This window comes from Nelumbo nucifera, chromosome 1 (assembly GCF_055504915.1).
Source record: "Nelumbo nucifera cultivar China Antique chromosome 1, China Antique-T2T, whole genome shotgun sequence".
NCBI classification, from domain to species: domain Eukaryota; kingdom Viridiplantae; phylum Streptophyta; class Magnoliopsida; order Proteales; family Nelumbonaceae; genus Nelumbo; species Nelumbo nucifera.
The window spans coordinates 72,953,529-72,973,605 of record NC_142649.1 but is presented as its reverse complement, the minus strand read 5'-3'; the positions used below and the strand labels follow the sequence as shown (position 1 = coordinate 72,973,605).

The 20,077-nt window shown below is 36.6% G+C and overlaps 1 protein-coding gene across 2 annotated transcripts in view; it reads right to left on the bottom strand.

The window, feature by feature from the left end:
• LOC104604868 (protein disulfide isomerase-like 5-4) overlaps positions 1-19,830 on the bottom strand; it is a 44,210-nt gene extending 24,380 nt beyond the window's left edge. For both annotated transcript variants that reach the window (XR_016085647.1, XM_088903722.1), the window contains exons 1-8: positions 19,563-19,830; positions 18,407-18,497; positions 17,667-17,761; positions 14,653-14,710; positions 7,764-7,948; positions 7,536-7,593; positions 617-657; positions 393-467 (exon numbers count right to left, since the gene is read on the bottom strand). Coding sequence is in view for 1 of the 2 variants with exons in the window: in XM_088903722.1 (XP_088759848.1) it covers positions 393-467; positions 617-657; positions 7,536-7,593; positions 7,764-7,948; positions 14,653-14,710; positions 17,667-17,761; positions 18,407-18,497; positions 19,563-19,603 (644 nt within the window). In the remaining variant the exon portion in view is untranslated. The remainder of the gene's footprint in view (positions 1-392; positions 468-616; positions 658-7,535; positions 7,594-7,763; positions 7,949-14,652; positions 14,711-17,666; positions 17,762-18,406; positions 18,498-19,562) is intronic.
• Between the last annotated feature and the right edge of the window lie 247 nt (positions 19,831-20,077).

Below are 20,077 nucleotides of genomic sequence, written 5' to 3'. Positions count from 1 at the left end.
AAGGAAACCTATTGTTAACAGTACAAATCACCAAAAGTAGAAAATAAGCTATGTCAAGAATGGATTTTATATGCATTTTGAAATTAAGACTATCCAAGAAGAACAATCAATCCAGAGATTCCATACCATGAAATTTGCACATTTAGACAATACCTAGATATGTAAGGAGTTTAACATATGTGAGAACGCATGTTCAAGTCTCAAAGCAGCCACTTTGTGCAGGAAAAAAATGCCAAAGGTTGGATCCATATCCAGTCTACCCCTCCAATGACCCCAGATAGCTGGGCCCAACATTGAGTAATGGCCTTTAAGGAGTGTAGCATGTGTTTATGGTAACATTACCAAGATACAAACAAGAAATTCAATTTACTAAGGGATAAAGGTTGTAGTACCTTCGACACAATTCAATTTGATCAGTGCAGTCAACCTTGCCCAAGAGGATACGCCCATCCAATTCAGGATCATATCTGGAAAGACAAAGGTAAATGAAAATCTCGAAAACCCCTAAAAAACTAAAAGGAAACCCATGTCATAAGTAGGAAGCTCCAAGGGTAATCTTTAGAAATTCCATATCCCATAGGAAAATGTAATAGAAAAGTATGCGACCACAAAGTACCTTTCTCTCATTATTTTAGCAGCCTTCTCCCAGGAAGGTCTCTGAAACCAATATCCAACATTAAAAGGCACCATGCACAAAAATTAGTCCTTAGAATGAAGAACCAATCAACCACTATAAAATGAACTACTAGCAAGCATGTTTAACTAATGAAACAAGAAAGCAATTCAAAATTATCAAACTATACGTTAGAAATTTAGTCACAACATAAAAATGCAAAAGCTTCAGCATTCTTGTTACAAAACTATCAGATGCAAGCAATGAATTCCAAGTGGTTAACCAGAAAAACTAAAAAAAGGCATTTTTCCATATCAGAGAAATATAAATAAAGATAAAAAACCAACATAAAACTAACATCCAATTACTCTGAGGTTGAAGCAGATAACTCCTCTTAAATTATTCAATATATTATAGGTGCTTTCTCTGTCCCTTACAATCAATGAGATGTTTTTTCATCCTTCCAATTATAAGAGTGTAAAAAGTGACTCTTGATGGTATTAAAAACACAAATTATGAAGAAAGTATTACAATTCACCCTTGAACCAATTTTAAAAGTTGATATACATCATTGGCTGGTTCCTAGGCCCACGGTCTTACTTCCATCAACTCGATTGAGAGAAATGATGTTATCATGTTTTCAACCATAACACCCCCCCTCCAAAAAAAAAAAAAAAAAACATCAATGCAGAATGAAGATGTTAGGCCACCTATCATAGTTCTAACCCTCTTATTTCCAAATGATGAGACTCCCTGTTTGTATGGCCAATACTATGGTTGTTTACACCATGATTTTTTTTTCAATAACAAAAACTTCATTGAATTCGATTAAGAAAGGATTACATACAAAAAGAGGGAGGTAAACTATCTTAACTCCCCCACAAGCAAAGAAAAATGTAAATATAGAATTAGAAATAAGCCCAAAACATAGAATCCATATTCACCCCTTGTTTGGCAAGCCCATCAACAAAAAAATTTGCAGTTTGTTTAACCCAACTGTACTTTATTTCAATATCTTTTGCCAACCAACTAAATTTCTTCCTCTCATTGTTGTATTTCCACATTCCAGGCTTATCATCCTTTAACCAGCTTACCACCTCCTCCGAATCCCCTTCAATAATCAGCCTCCTAATATTCAGGTCCCTTGCTTTTTGAAGCCCTTCCAAGGCTGCTGATATCTCAGCCCTACAAGAGTCACCCTCTCCAATTGGGCCAGAGAAAAGGGCCAGAGCATTCCCTTCCTCATTTCTGGTAACTCCCCCAATGCCTTATTGCCCTGGATTCCCAATGCTACTGCCATCAAAATTCAACTTTATATAACTAGCAGGAGGGGGAATCCAAGAAGGACTTGACCCTTTTAACCTGGGTTGAGTTTGTTATTTCTTTCCAACTTCTCAACAAATCATCCAAAGAAAAGTCTGTAAACAGATCCATGGATTTCAACTAGTGCACTACCCTTACATGGAACAGCTGTATTAAGTTCTCAGCAACCCTCTCCTTTTCCGAAAAAATCCTGGAGTTTCTTTCTTCCCACAAAGACCAACATACAACAGGCTTAACACTCCTCCAGTAGGAAAAGTTTGGATGATCTGTTTTGACATAAAAAAAAAAAAAAACTGTAAAAGAAAGAAGAAAAGGTTTTTGCTGAGAAAGAAAGAGAAGAGAGATAGAAGAGAATGGAAGAAACCAAAATTAGGTCTGGTCGCCCCTTTGATTAGATTATATACTTTTTTTTTCTTTTGGGTCAATAACAGATTCATTATATTCATTGAAACATCAAACTAATTACAGCACGGAAGACAAACACTCGTATCTTCCGAATACAACTTAAACCCTCCAAAGAGAGAAAAGGAAAAAAGAAACAGTTAAGTTACAACTTAGCCCAAAACATTGCTTCCCTTTCTATCCCTTGTTTAGCTAACCCATCAGCTAAAGAATTAGCTGATCTCTTAACCCAGCCCATCCTGATTTCCATCCCCCGCACCAGCCACCTGAATTTCCTCTTCTCATTTCTGTGGTTCCATAAGCCGCAGTTGTCTTTAATCAGCCACCCTATCACCGCCTCTGAGTCCCCTTCAATTAAGAGTCTTCTAACATTCATCTCCTTGGCTTTCTGAACTCCTTCCATAACTGCAAAGATCTCAGCTCTAAGGGAATCCCCCACACCAATTGAGCCTGAGAACAGGGCAGAGATGACCCCATTCTCATCCCTAAAAACACCTCCAATCCCTGATTGTCTAAGATTCCCCCTACAGCTCCCATCAAAATTTAATTTTAAGAAGCCAGCAGGTGGGGGAGTCCAAGACACCCTTATTATTGGTTTGATCTGTGTGCAATTTGCAATCTCACCCCACTTTCTCAACATGTCTTCCACTGTGTAGTTTGTAAATAGCTCTAGTGGTTTCAGCCACTGTACAGCCCTTACATGGATCACAGCCATCAATTCTTCAGCCTCTCTCTCCTTTTCTGAGAAGATCCTAGAATTTCTTTCTTCCCATAATGACCAGCATACTGTAGCCCTCAGCCCTCTCCACATAGTCCTTCCCCTTTTCATGTGCCACCTGAAAAAAGAAGGGGAAAAAAGGCTCTACAACTCTAATGGAGGGTTCCACCTGCACCCAAAGAGAGAAAAAGCCCACTCCCAAATTGACTTCGCAAATTGGCAAGACACCAATAAGTGAAAACCAGTCTCCCCATCCGCTTTGCAAAGAACACACCAATGAGATGACAAGCAAGTATTGGGTCTCTTCTTTTGGAGCAAATCCCCAGGCATTGAAATTTCCAAATAGACTTCCCAACAAAAACCACCAACCCTAGGAGGAATTGGTCTGCACCAAACCTCATTAACCGGGAAAGGAGAGGTTGCAAGACCGGTGAACTGGCAAAGGACTTTGAAGAAGGAAGCACAGGAAAAAGAGACCGTGGGGGTAGGAGTCCAAATTCTAGAGTCCACCTTAGAAGGGTTTAAGAACGCGTTATCAAGAAGTTCAAGGAGGCTCGAAATACTATCAAGGTCTGAATCCCTCACAGCCCTCCTCAAACACAGGTTCCACCCAAACCCCGAACTGGAAGAAGAATGGGTGATGAAAGAAGAAATTGGCTCATGTTTAAAATCAGAAAGAGAGCACAGAGACAAGTATGCCTATAGTAAGTCAGCTACTAATAAGAACTAAATAAGCATTCTTAACTTAAAAAATAAACTAATGGACCTAAGGCCCAATAACTCCCTAACTATGCTATGTAAATAAAAAACAATTAATATCAGCCCAAAACTCAACACTCCACATGATCCTACCCCTTTTCACTAATCAACTAAAAAAATGATGGAGAAAACAAATTCTATACATTCAGTGGGGGTTCCAACTACACCAAAACAGGGAAAAATCCCAATTCCAAACAGCTTTTGAATAATGGCAAGACACTAATAAGTGGTACCCAATCTCTCCATCATCTTTGCAAAGAATACACCTGTGTGGGGATAGACAAGTCTTGGGTCTTTTTCTTTGAAGTAGATCACAAGTGTTGATTCTTTCCAAGAAAGTTTCCCAACAGGAGGAGGAATAGGCTTGCACCATATCTCTTTAACAGGGAAAGGCACCCCAAGGGGAGCAGATTGTTGAATTAGGGATTCGAAAAACGAGGCACAAGAGAAACAACCCGAGGGGGAGAGGTTCAAATTCTGCAGTCTTCCTTTAGAGGGTTCAAAAACACATTTTCAAGGATTGCCAAAAGAGCCATAGTATTTCCTAAACCATGAAGTTTGGAATGGTGACAAGTTTGCACCATCATGATCTGCCTTGTGCATGTTGTAATTCTCAGTAAATATTCTGGCATATTCAATTTATCTCCAACAAATATGGCATAGTATTATCATAATACAACCATCAATTAGTAGGATCACAACAACTAAACATATAAAGCATAGAACTTAAAGGCATAGAAACAAAGATGAAATCATTTTGAGCAATCAAATGTAAAACTTAAAAAACAGTTAGTTTTGAAAACAGAGAAGAAGCAATAATTTTCTAGGTGTCATTACTTGGTATAATGGTAAAATCTCAACCTGGCAAGCACGAGGATGCAAGTTCAAGTCTGAGAGTTAGGGGTGCAACTTGGGTGGGCTCAGGTTGGGCTTTTGTCAAAATTTTAATGGGCCTACCCCAAAGACCCAAGCAATGTAAAATACTAAATTGGGCCAACCCAAGTTGCACCCCTACTGAGAGTGGCCACTTTGTGCAAAAAAAGGATGTCAAAGGTTAGGACTTTATCCAGTCTACCTCTCCCAAGACCCCAAATAGCCAGGACCTGATGGCCTTAGAGAAACAGTTGTTTTCTAACAGGAACTCCCCAATAATGATACATAATCGACACCAGAGTCACTGGAAAACCCAATAATGATACATATATATATATATATATATATATATATATATTTGTAAAAGGTAATGTAATTTTATTCAAATCAGAAACTCAAATACAGATGAAATTCAGACCCAAGAAGGCAGTCTGAAAAACAGCCGGGTTTACAATCTCCACCAAGAGCAAGACTGAAACAAATCGGACAAACTAAGATCTCTGAACTCCACAGAAATGGAAATCCAAGAAATCAACTTGCCCACTGCTCTCTGAATTACACCATCAAGACCTTTAGATCTATTACAAAAAACTCCACTATTCCTTTCAGCCCAAATGGACCACAAACAGCAGCAGGGATTGTCTTCCACATCAGCTTCCCTCTCTTACTTAGACCTTTTGATTTCCAACTACAAAGGTGCTCCTTAACCGATCTCGGCATAACCCATAACACCCAACACTTTGAGAAAATGCATCCAAATCTGAAAGGAGAACGAACAATGAAGACACAAATGATCTGTAGTTTTTGTAGCAGTCCCACAAAGAACACAAGCTGAATCCAGAATTTTTATGCCCCTTCTTAACAGATTGGACCTGGAAAGGCATTTGTCTAGGGCCATCATCCAAACCAGAAAATGAGATTTAGAGGGGCTTGTAGAATTCCATATCTGTGTAGCTGGGAAATCAGTATGCCCCACACTGCATAACTTAGAAGCCATGGAGTTCACAGAAAATACACCATCCGGCTTCCATTTCCAGCACCACTTATCATCCCCAAGCACATCTATCTTCTGCTTATGAAGGAGAGTCATCAGCTCCAAAAATTCTTCCAACTCCCAATCAAACAAATTCCTCCTTATGAGAAGGGACCAAGACACTAAATCCTCAAGCAAAGAGAAAATCAGCCACAGTAGCCTCTTGGTTAACAGCACATCTAAGAAGGAAAGGGAAGGAGCCAGCAAGGGGGCCATCCAAACACCACGTATCCTTCCAGAATTTTGTTCTATCACCTTTACCCACATTCACAGAAATCCCTTCCCAGAAAAGGGGAAAATTCTTTATAATTCCTTGATCAAGGAAAGGAAATAAGTTGGCAGATTTGAAAGGGTACCTTTTATCAAGGTCACCCTTCCTCCAAAAGAGAGGTATTTATCCTTCCAAGACTCTAATTTCCTCTCCAATCTTTCAATGACTGGATCCCAAATCGAAGAAGAGAGCCAATTAGCCCCCAAAGGCAAACCCAAATACTTCACAGGAAGAAATTCAGTCTTACAAGCCAACACCACAGCACACTCCTCTAAGTTACAAACCTGCCCCATTAGAATGATATGGCTTTTGTTCAAGTTCACTTTTAGTCCAGAAACCACCTCAAACTAGACTAAGATTCCAAGAATGAGTTCCAACTGGGACGGAGAAGCATCCACAAAACACAGAGTATCATCAGCAAACTGGAGAATATTGACCTCACCCCCCCCCGGACAGATAGCAAAGCCTTCCCAACTGCCAGCATCGGCTGCCTTCTTACAAAACAAGGTAAGGATTTCCATAACACAGATAAAAAGCAAAGGGGAAAGAGGGTCGCCCTGCCTCAGCCCCCTAGAACTCTCAAAAAAACCTGCTACTGGCCATTAATCAAGACTGAGAACTTAGGAGAGGATGTGCAAACTTTGATCCAGTTTCTCCATTTCTGCCCAAAATTCATATGCTGCAACACCAAATCAATGCACCTCCAGTTAACATGATCATAAACCTTCTCAATGTCTAGCTTACAAATTAAACCTGGGACCCCCTCTCTTCTTCTTGAGTGAATTAATTCATTTGCAATGAGGACCGAATCAAGCATCTGCCAAACAGGGACAAAGGCACTTTGATTGCTTGAAATAACACTTCCTAACACCCCTTTCATTCTCTCAACAAGGACTTTAGCCAGAATCTTATAAAAACTGTGAAGGAGACTAATTGGCCTGAATCTTTGACATTAACAGCCCCTTCAATTTTTGGGATGAGAGTGATGAAGGTGGCATTTAAACTTCTTTGGAAAGAGGCATTATCATGAAAAGCCTGAAAAACATTCACAAGGTCTTGCTTTACAATGTCCTCCAATATAAGGGAGAACATAATATCCAGAACTGACATAAGACATAAAAACTCTTTCTAAATATAGTTTCAAAGAAATTACACATCCATTACTATTTACATCTATCCAAAGTAAAATAGAATATCAAGACATACTTTAAGTTCTACCAAAAAAATATCCAAAGTAATAAAATCAAGACACACTTTACCTAATAAAATAATAAAAGGAGCAAATTTCCAAACTAAGGTAGTAAAGAATAAAGAAATAGTTTACTAAAAGACATCCATAAATTTACCAAAAAAGCAAAACCAATATCATAGAGGAAAATTCATTCAAAGAAATTTCTTACGTTAGATAATTAGAAGATCACTAAGCAAGTAAGCATATGAATGCATTTATGCATCATAAGCAGATCTGAAAAGTTAAGGAACTAATTTCATTATTAAGAGAAATTTTTCAAGATAAAGGCAAAAAACAGAGTAGGAACAGTACCAGGCGAGTACTCCAGGTGCACCAAGGGGCATAAAAGTTGACAACTAAAATCTGATAGCTGCAAAAGATATGTTTAGTGCACAGCAAATTGGGGTATCACTAAATCACCATAAAAAAATAGACAGCCTTACATGTAGATCTAACCCCTAACTCAAAAGAAAGGAGGAAAAAAATCCAAACATTACAAATTACTAATTCAAAGATCTGGAAAAGACTTGATCTACTTACTTATTTGCATATTTGTCAAAATTAGCAGAAGTTAGCGGGAAAGAACCTTCAACCAATGCTTCATCAAAATCATCCCCATGTTTAATAACCATGGGAATTGGTGCTGCGTGAAACTCAGAGCCAGTTGGATTTAAATGGGAATCTATTGAAAATTTATGGATTGTTTTTGTTATATTCAACCTGTTCTGCAAAGGAGAGGGGAAGGGTCTAGATTCAGGACATAATCAAGCAGGATTGAATATTGACAAGATAGAGAAATCAAAGTATCAAACTACTAAAATGAAAGACAATTTGCAACTAGGACCACATAAATGAACAATCGAATGAAAAATATTTCAATTTAATTAATGTATGCAGAAAATAAGATGGAACTTAGATTGACTATATGTTCATCTCACAAGCCAAATCTTATACCCCTCTTTCTGAAGCATGGTCCATCTTTATTGTGAAGGCAGAAAATGTAATTTGAATACTATTATTCAGTTCAATTCTCTATCACTAAGTCCTACATTTAAGGTATTAATTTATATTCTCCCTCATTGAATCATATATTTAGGGCCTTTTTGTTTCTCATCATTAAATTCTGCTAATTAAATCCATACATAATAACTTTAATAGTATAAAACTTATATTTCTAATATTGACCCAAAAACAAAACCGTATTTTTGTCTAGGATGTGGTTAAGAAATTCAACCATTTCGAGTCAAATGGGCTAACCCATGATGCCATAATTAAACAATAAAAATTCAAAAATAGATAAAATACAAAATATATAGAAAATAAAGGAAATTTGTAAAAAAAAAATAGAGCACATTTTTAATATTATGTATCTGTCAAGCTAAACAAAAATAAGTATGATAAATAAGAAATATTTTATTAATGATGAAAATTAATTTTTTTGATAGGCAAGCTGATATTCATTCAAAAAGGGAGGGCAAGCTGCATGCCAAAGCATGTACCCAAAAAAAAAAAAAGCTTTACAAGCATATCAATAATTCCCAGTTATAAATTCTGTGATACTGTATCAAAAATCAAAGAACTCCAACTGTTCAAAAAAGCTGTTATAGGTATATCTTCAAACACCTTTAAAACCCACACCCACTGAACCATCAACCACTTGTTGATTACAGCTTCAATAAGTGTAGGCCTGTCTTCAAAAACTCGACTATTCCTCTCCTTCCCCCCCCCCACCCCAAGTAAAGGGCCAGTGGAAGAATCTTCCAAAGGATTTTCCCTCTGGTGGAAAACCCTGCTCTAGGCCAAGAAGCTGTGAGGGAAAATTAGAGGATGTAAATATGGAGGATAGAAATCCCTCACTTTCCACAAGTCTATCAAAATAGCCATTGAACCTGGGCAACCCAAAGTTATAAATTAACAAAATGGACCCATAACTTTGTTGAATGGGTATAATGATTAAGCAGGTGGAGAACTGATTTCAGCAAGGATTTTTTTTTTTTTTTTTATCAGTAACAAAAAACTTTATTAATGATGTGAAACTTTGTGAAACGTTAATTACAATGGGGGGAGGTAAAATGTCTTAACTCCCCACCAACAGAATACATTGGAAGAAAGTTAAAAATTAGCCCAAAACAGAGATTCCCTATTCACCCCTTGCTTGGCTAACCCATCTGCAAATGAGTTAGCAGTCCTCTTCACCCAGCTGTATTGCACCTCAATGTCCCTACTCAGCCAATTGAATTTTTTTCTTTCATTGTTATAGCTCCACAAACCAATGTCTTCCTCCTTTAGCCATCTAATCACCACCTTTGAGATGTGATGAAATGTGATGATCAATGGTTAAGATTTTATTTATGCATGCTGTCCACATGAAGAAGGCAGACTTTTCTCAGAATGTGGAGTGACCAAATCCATCTCCAAGGAAAACAGCATCAGAATATTATTCATCACCTCACCTGTAACAAGTTGATTATTCTCTCCCTTTTCTTGCCATCCTATAATTAGTTTTAGTTTCCATTTCAATAGAAAACAGGCTAATTTATCAAAGTAAAAGGAAAAACTAGCTAAAATTTTCCTAGCTTTTCTTGCAAAAACCAACAATGCCCCCTTTCCCCACTAGTTTACCCTTATGCCTCGAAAATAATGATATTATATGGAAAATTGAAACAATATATTCAAAACACCTGATCTTACATTTTCATGACAGAAAAGGAATTTGAGATTCTTCTTTTTTTATTTTGCAATGGAATGAAAGATTCTGATGACTTGGCCCCATGAATCAATGTAAGCCTTACTATCTTTACCTTTTAAAGCAAGGAAAGCATTTTTTTGTAAGAGAAGGTAAAATATTTCACTATACTGATAATATAACACAAAACGTATATAAAGCCCTGCACAATAAGGCACTGTGCATGGCAAGTATTTTCTTTTTTTCTTTTTTTTTATCAATAACAACAGATTTCATTAAATAGTAGTAAACTTACAAAGAAGAGGAGCTAAGGTATCTTAACTCCCCAGAAGTTAGGAATGCACCCAAACAGATAAAAATAACAATTACAACTGAACCCTGAACCCAGAAACCCTGTTAACCCCTTGCCTAGCTAATCCATCAGCAAAGGAGTTTACATCTCTCTTTACCCAAGTACACTGAACTTCCATATTCTGGATCAGCCATTTGAAATTTCTCTTTTCATTACTGAAGCTCCACATCTTAGAAGTGTCTTCTTTTAGCCAGTCCACTATGCTCACAGAATCTCCCTCTATAATCAATTTATTGACATTTAGGTCTTTAGCCCTTTGTACCCCTTCTCAAGCTGCTAACACCTCAGCTCTCAAAGAGTCTCCCACTCCAATTGGACCAGAGAACATAGCTATTACATTACCTTTCTCATCTCTTAACACCCCCCCCCCCCAATACCCGAAAGCCCTGGATTCCTCATGCTACTGCCATCAAAATTCAGTTTGATAAAACCAGGGGGTGGAGGGTTCCATGTGAGATTCGAGATTTTCTTAATTGAGACTGACCTAGCAATTTCTTTCCATTTTCTTAACATATCATCTGTCGAAAAATCTGTGAACTCATCCATTGCTTTCAGCCAGTGTATTACTCTTATATGAATCACTTCTAGCATAGTTTCCAAACCTCTCCTTTTCTGAAAAGATCCTTGAAATTCTTTCTTCCCATATTGTCCAACAAACAGCAGCTCTCACACATCTCCACATGATTCTTGTTCTTTTTGTTGGGCAGTCAAGAGAAGAAGAGGAAAACAAGCTTTGCACATTTGTTGGGGAGATCCGCCTGCACCCAAACAAAGAAGCAAACCATTCCCAAATATTTTTTTGTTGGGCAAGTATTTTCTTTTTACAAACCAAAAACTATGTTTCAATCAACTAGATACAAAAAGATTACTGTAATCACAAAAATTAAAAATAAAAGAGTTCTAAGGTATATCCTTGAATATCATGTTTGCTGCTGCCCAAGAGTATATTCTGCCCCCGACTTCAGAATGACCACATCACTGCTGCTGGAACTACTCCCCATAAATTTTTTCCTTTCCAAGACAAACCACACAGATTCCAGCTCCATAATAATTTCAACAGATATTTTGGAAAAAGAAAACTGTACTCAAACAACCTCAAAGACTTCAACCACAGCTCCCTTGGCAAACTTGCAATGCATGAAAAGATGTTCCACCCCCTCATTATACATTATACATTTGCTAGGTTCCACCTTCATCCCTCTCTTCAATTGGTTTTCAGCTGTTAAACACTTCTCCAGTGCTGCCACCCACGTAAAATAAATAAGTAAAACCTACACTGAGAGAAAGCTCTCCTACTCTTCAATACAGCATTAACCCTCAAAGACTTTAAAACCTGAACCAATATAAATAAGAACTTAAAATTTTGTCTAATCAACACTTTTTCTTTTCTTCTTTTCCTATAACAAAAATAAGGGTTCAGCCCCTATATTTTTTGAATTTTCTTTTCCTTCTTCTTTTTCTTCTCATGAATATGTTGATTTTCTATATTTCAACATGAACTCTATACTTTTCTTATGAAAATTATGTATAATTATTAAGGAAATATGACTATGGTACCTAGGGAACTACCCTAGGATCTATGTTTTCTACATAAAAAATCCACCGCTTGGTGCCTTGAAAACTATGCCTGTTATAAAAGGACTTTACTGTGAAAGTGCCTGATTTCTCCCCACCCAAAACCTTTTATCACTTCTTGATCTATCCACCCTCACTGTTCCCATTGTTCAATCTCCCAGCCATTTATATTCCTTCTAAAAGTGGGACACTAAACTCCTACCCTCCTCCTGTGAGAACTGTTGTGGAACTTGATAGTATGGGCCTTGGCCCATTTGTGTTATGTCTTCCTATTTCTTGTTGGGCTATACTTCAGTTATTTAACGGGCTTGGCTTCCTTATTTTAAGTTTCTCCATCCCTTACTAATGGGGGGTAAAGTTGTAATCTTATGTATTTTAATGTTGCCCTAATATAAATATAAATTTGATGGGCTGGATAGAAAACAGCAGCCCTATTCTAAATTTCTTCTTCTTTTCCTTCTGCTTCTTCAATGAGAGTACAAACATGGCATCAGATCATTAAGTCAATCTCATTCTGCTCGCCTATCTTCTTCACCTCATCTTTTGTCTTAAATTTTCTCTTTTATTGTTGGATTAACAAGGAGTTCTTCTACTGGTCATGGTTGGCTGAAGGTTTTTTGGAGTTTTTCCTTGGAAAAACTCTAAGGAGACCCAGAATAGTTGCTGGTATTCCCAGGTAAGGCAAGAAACCATGGAGTAGTCGAATGGGCTAATAGAAAGACCTATTTAACAGGTCTAGCCACTGGACTTCTAGTAGTATCAGTCTAGGAGTTTAGTCCACAGTCCAGCCAAGCTTGTTTGGGAAGCTTGAGTAAAGGGGAGTGTTGTTAGTTCTTTTCTCTTGTTGTTCTGAGTTCTGCTGAGGTAGTAGTCGACTACTAAGAAATCTCTTTGTGTAGTAGTCAACTACTAGCAACAAGATACTATTAGTAGTCAACTACTAAGAAATCACTTCGTCTGGGGGAGAGTTAGGTTTTTTTACCACTCTCTACAGTGCTGTAATTATTTCTCTAATTAATTAATATAAAGTGTTATTGATCAAAAATAAATAAATAATTGATTACTAACAAGTAGCAGTCGACTACTTGCTACAGGATATTACTTTGAGTGAGTTCATAATGTCTTCTAGCACTATTGAGGTATCCTCTGGAGGCTTTAGGACTGTTGACAATGTTATTCACCTTGGAAATCCTATGGTACAGATTACTAATGTGAAGCTAGATGAATACAACTATAAGGAATGGGCCATTTCAGCAAAATGGTCCATAGTGAATCATGGACTACATGGCTACATCAATGGGAAGATTAAGGAGTCCAAGGATGATGAACCAAGTTATAGGACTTGGTGTAGAGAAAATGCAATTGTGATGTCATTTCTCAAAGAAATACTTTTTGGGAATTGAAGTAGCAATATCGAAGAAGGGTATTTTCATTTCTCAAAGAAAATATGTTCTTGACTTGCTCCATGATGTTGTTGGGGTGTAAACCAGTTGGAACCCCAATTGACCCTAACCACAAGTTGAATGCCACAGATGGAGATGTTCTTCCGAATAAAGAGGTCTATCAAAGATTGGTTGGTCATCTTCTTTATCTATGTTTGACAAGACCAGATATATCTTATGCAGCCAATGTGGTTAGTCAATATATGCATGAGCTCAGAACCTCTCACATGTAAGCTATCAAAAGGATTCTCGCTTACTTGAAGAGGTGTCCTGGAAAAGGAATGTTATACTCGAATCATGGGCATTTGAAGATTGAGGCTTACACAGATGCAGATTGGGCAAGGTCAATGGACAACAGAAAATCTACTTCTGGTTATTGTGCCTTAGTTGGGGGCAATGTGATATCTTGGAGGAGCAAGAAGCGATCTATTGACGGAAATGGGAATTCCAAAAGAAAATTCTAGGAGACTTTATTGTGACAATCAAACAGCTATCATTCAGCATGACTGTACAAAACATATTGAAGTGGATAGGCATTTCATCCAAGAGAAAATTGATAATGGAGAAATTTGCCTACCCTTTGTAAGATCTGAGGATCAACTTGTTGATTGCTTTACTAAAGGAGTTCACAATCCGAAGTTCAATTAGAGAGGAAGAGAACCGAAGGCTTCAAGCCCCTGCCCAACTCCATCGCACCTCAGCTCCAGCAGGTAAGTTCTTCTTCTTCTTCTTCTTCTTCTTCTTCTTCTTCTTTCTTCTTTTCCAGATTTCGGACATTTTTTCCTTTTTTTTTTGAAAAAACAGGGGTTCCACCAGTCCTCCCTTTCTGTACTCATCATCATCATCAGTCCTCCCCTTCTTCTTCTTCTTCTTCTTCTTCTTCTTCTTCTTCTTCTTCTTCTTCGCCTTGACAACTATGATAATAACCTAGGCAAGCTGGGCATGATAGATGAGGGGAGTGTTGAGAATATGCAATATGATGAAAGGGCTTTTTCAGGTTTTTCATTTCCTCTTTGTATTTAGGTGCCCAAGTAAGGGCAAACTTGTACTTTCAGCAAAATTATAAAGTTTTTGTCTCTGGTGTGAACAGTAACTTGAGACACACTTTCATAACTTTCTTCTTCTCTTCTTCTCTTCTTCTCTTCTTCTCTTCTTCTTCCTTTGTTTTCTGGTCTTCACCTTAAACAACTATTTATTATTTATATACCTTGTATTTGCTTGGTCAGTGTTTAGCCTATGTAATATGTCAACCATTGGTCCTAGTGCATTTTACCAATCATTCTGTTAAAGTTAATGATATTCAAAAAGAACGTATCACCTTTTTACGAGGCTCAATTAACTAGGTTATAAATATACTGAATGCCAAGAACTTACAGTTCCCAAGACATCACTAACATCAACAGATGCAAATTCACATGAGAGAGCTGGGAAACTGCAAAAGAAGAAAGAAGAGAAATCAGACTTCTCAAGAACAGGAGTAATAATAGTAATATACAAGTACAACCAAATTATATACTGCCAAGAAAAGCAGTAATAGTAGTACGAGCATAATATACTAGTACAAACCCTTAAAAATCTAGTACTACTATCAATATTAGCAACAACTAAATTAAATATTGTCAAATGATATGCCCAGACAATCTAAAGGAAATCCACCAAATGATAACATCAGTAAATTAATAGACTAACTGACTAATAAATATTATAAATGTTGGAAATTAAGAAGCCAAAATTGTTTATATTAAAATAATGGCAGGAAGAAGGTCTTTATATGTAAAGCCTACAAACTTAATGATAAAAATACTACAAAAGTCTCCTACACCTTTTGCTTTTTTGTTTGTTTGTTTTTTTTTTTTTTTTTCCGGATCAAAATATGCTTGACCAGTTTTTATGCTATGCTTCACCATACCTATCAAAAATATATTATCATGCTTCATCTCCAAAGTTCTGCTTTTTTTTTGTACAACAATCTTCTGCTTTTAAGTGGGTTTTTTAATCCAAAATTTCTACTTAGGAAGTTACCCTCAAGTTCCATACCAAGCAGCAGATAGCTCATTCTTGATTATCCTCTGAAAATTCTAATATTAATATGGAGATCCAAGAACAATCAGTTATAAATCATATTTCCAGAGAGTTGAAATGGAAAATCTGGACACCAGGTCAGACCACTCTTTTGAATTACATAAGAGTTTTCTACAAATTGACATAAATCATGATTGACTATAAAGAACTTTCAAAAAAGATTCATATTACCATAGAATAGCAGAAAGCCTCAAAGATTTCAGAGATCTGCATGCTGGAAACTACCATTTCAGCTGTATAAGGCATATAAGGAATGTTTAAGGCAAAAAGGACATCAAGAGTTACTCTATTTTGTTCAATCCTGAAAAAGGTTTAATTCCTGAGTACTTTTAGGATGAGACAGAAAATCAACTGTTGGAGCTTAAATCCTAATTTTTTATGTCAAAATATGAGATAAGTGCATCCTTCGAAACACAGAATCTAAAAGTATGATGGAAGAGAAATAGAGAGGATCATCTCTCTGTTCAATTAAGTTGACTGGTTAGCTAACGACTAGTCAATCTAGCCAATTATAAAGTTATGTTAAAGCTTTATATTTTTTATTGTTTTCTCTAATTATTCAAAACAATATCATATATGTTTTTATTTATTTTGTTATATGCACGCTAATTTCTTTAAGCATTTGCAATGATACATGGTTGGGTGATGTTATATAAATAGAAATAAGGCATTTAATAAAAGAATATGGTGGAGTTCTTTTAAGTTTTCTTCCAATCAGTTGTATACTGGTATAAAGAGATGCCACAAACAAGGAGGTACAATAAATAATCAAGGTTGTATTCTTTCTTGGAAAACTGTGACTCCATGTCCTACCCTATCTACCTTACAAGGCAACACCTAGGCAGGTGCCTATGTGTTGTCCAATCAACACATTGAATATTATTTCTTCTTTCATCCTTTCTTTTCTTCTTTTCCTAGGACAAAAATCAGGGCTCAGCCCCTCTATTTTCTGAAGTTTCTTCTCTTTCTTCCATTTTTCATGAATATGTTGATTTTCTATGTTAAATATTATAGACATTTACTAGTAAAAGATGGTAGTTGCTTGTTATAGAACCTAGGAAACAAATATTGTAAACTAAATATTCAAAGCCATTCTTTTATTGCATATTTACATTCTATATATGGACTGGGATTGCATCAATATCTTCAATTCATAGCATTTTTTCCCGGTCAACTAGTCAGCACCTAGGCATCAATCAATCATCAGATTGACTAGGGTGGCCAAAACAGCTAGTTATTGCCTCAACACATTAATAGAACCATTGATGATTCAATAAAGTTTTCCCATTATTGATATAAACAAAAATTCTCATCATTAAAAACAGAAAAATCTCCTTGAAAAGGATGCCTTTCTACATTTAGTATGATCCTTTTCTCGTTCAAATGTAAACAGATATCTGGTTCTCTATTTTATCAATCTATCAAATTCATAAAGGATTTTGGCCTTAGCCTCTTCATTTGATATATGGAAAGAAGAAAAAGTGCTGCACAGGGATGGACACAGGAATGGAAAGCCAATACATGTCCAAGAGTCATACTTGGCAAGATGAGAAAACATGGCCTCGCAGGCATGTCTATGGAAAAGTATATACTAATAAAATAGTTCAGATTTTTGAATTTTAAAATTATATGCCTGCAAAAAAATGACATTCATCATGTACATTTAGCTGTTCATTTATGACAAATAAACCAGGAGATAAAAATGAAATGCTATGTAGAACAGTAGAAGTGTCCTCAAGAATCTGTGGAGTGAACTTTAACATCTCCAACATGGACACAACATCCATTTAGGAGAGTCCATGCAACACTAAGGAAAACACATGGTACATAAAGAATAAACCGCTGTTATGAGAAGCAGTTCACCTAGTATTAGGCAAATCCTTACAACCACCTAGGTTATATCAAATCATGCATAATTTTCCTAAGCATGATATTCTACAAGGCTATTTCCTTGTTGTATATTATGCCTGGGGGTGATATAAGCTGTTCCAAATAATTATTAGTACAAGCATAATGCATATCATTTAGTAAATTATGTCAAAAGAAGATGTAATATATTACATATTTCAAATGATCAAATTAGTTAAAGTTGTCTTCTTAGAAATATACAACTTTAATAACCACTGAAATGAACCAAATATCCAACTTATTTTAAACCCAGAGAATCTAGGCAGAGATGCCAGCTAAATCCATTACCTGGTCTCACTAAACATTCTGAAAACAATATGCAACAATGCTTAAATGCAAAAATGAAATTGAAAGGTCATTGCAAATCATTGAAAAGCAATAAGTGGAGACAACTCTACCTAATATTAAATTCAATGCGCAAGAACTCCCCATCCGAACTCTTATCGACAACAACAGATGTGGATGTGCTAACCGTCAAATAATCATTTAGTTCCTGACAGACATAAATCATTATTTACTCCTGAAATGGTAAAAGAAAACTTGATGGCTGGTACATGACTAGGGATGCCAGTGAGTTTGGTAAATGGTAAGCCTACCTTAGTCTGACCTTATTGGGTTGGGTTTGTGGAAGCCTTAGCAAGGTGTAGGATCAGATTTTGATTAAAAGAATCAACCCACATCAGGTTTGGTTTTGCCAGCCCAACCAGTCGGATCATTGTACCCCTGTATATAGAGGGGTTTTACAGCTGGTTAGGTCTTGTGACCCTTTATTTCAGGTTTTATGAATGTTATTGGTCAAGTTGGATTGGATTTTGGTAGCAGGTGTCTTAGGATAAGGTTGAGGCAAACCCATACCAAACCTGACCTATTCACATCCCTGTACATGACCAGCATGGCTTGACAAGAAAGAACAGTTTACTCATTATATATGATGGGATGCAGCAATATAAGAACTGAAAAGTGGTTGTGATGTGTGAAGTTTAGAAAAGAAAACAGAAAGAGAAAGAGAAGTTTCTAGGACAAACAATGCAGTATGTAAACAGAACACTGGCCAAGCAGAAATGACAGGAGTTAAGAATACAACAACAACCCATGAGGCCTTGAAACCTGCAACATAAAGAGTTGCAAGAAAACCTACCATTCCAAATAAAAACATCATGGAAAGGGCTGCTATGATGGATAACCCTGCACCTGACAATGATGCCTCAGTCAAATCTCTAGGAATTTTCCTGCAGACAAAAGAAAAGGCAACATAACTAAATAATTCCAGATAGTAGGTTTATGATCCACAAGGAGATATCAAACATAAAACATGGTCTTTTATTTGAAAAAAAAAAAATGAATAGGTAATTCAATTCAGCCAGTTCTTTAAGATCTAGTGCAAAATGGCATTCCCTGTTTCTTCTTGAAGATGGCCTGGTATGACAAGTCTCATAAAATGACATCATAGAAGGAATCATATGAAGCAAAATCCGACCACCATAAATACCAAGTATTTAAAGCCTATCAGATTTATCGTTCATGCAGTGTTTGTTCTGCAGTGAACCTTCTCTCCCTTTGCTAACGAAGAAGGAACAGCTTATTTTAAATAAATAACCTCTTCCTGCATTAAAGCTTTGGCAAAATGCTGGATAACTTCTTTGGGGTGTTAGATACGCTCTATCAGCGGACTTAGATTTTCTATGTTACAGGTTCTTCTACACACTTCCACGCACTGACCATAAGGAAGTATGAACTATGAACAATGACGAACATAACAATAACATTACTACAGGGAAGAGAAAATGAAAATCTAAAGTGCAATAGATATGTACGACGGAGAAAATAAAACACTGAATGCGTTTGTAGGAATGGAGAGAATGTATACCTTTCTCATTCTCAAACATGCATTCTCTATCAGAGATTTCACATCCAAAGTAAAAGACTAAGCAAACCCTTCAAGTCCGATATAATTCTTACAAATAGAAAAATTGCAGTCTTCCATGTGAAAAATGAAACTTTCTTCGTCGCAAAAAATAAATAAAAAATGAAATACCGGACATGTAAATATTAATGTTTTCTTTTTTGGATCAATGACATTTAAATATTCATGTTCAAATTAAAATAAAAGCAAAAGTATACAACGTACGCAAACTACTTCCAATTCGAACCGCTTTAAAAACCAGATCTTATAAGTAATCAACCAGATCACAGGGTCGTTTTTACGATTGCAAAAACAAGCAGCCTACATTTTTAGCTTTTTACGGAGTATCCAGAAACCACAGAAGAATTGAAGATAAAAGCAGAGATGTTACCTGTAAAAATCGAGTGATTTGATCTTACTAGACGAAATCATTTCTGATAACAGCTGAAGCCCTACAAGTTCAGGGCAGAGAGATCCAAAGAGAGCAATCAGTTCAGTTCTCGGCTATTTTTTCACTCGGATGCATGAATAGTGAACGAATTCCGGATTCGCCGGTCGCGAACGAGTCGTTTTTCCGTTTATATGGACCCCTGGGGGAGTTGCTCCGTCCTTCAGTATCTCCAAATGCGTATTTTAATTCACTGTATATACCCTCCCCCGTCAACGCACGCAGAAAAAATGCATAAAATGCTAAAGGTGACATGTGGAGCTGTAAACGGGTTGGATTCTAGCTACATTCTCATCCGATCCGATTATCAAACCTTTGAATTGATTCCAATCCGAAATCTGATTGGTTGGATGGATCGGATTCGAATTTAATCCACATCCGACTTATTGTGTTGGACAAAAAAAACTAGGAAAGAGTATAAATACAAAACTAGGAATGACCCCTACTAAGTACAGGAC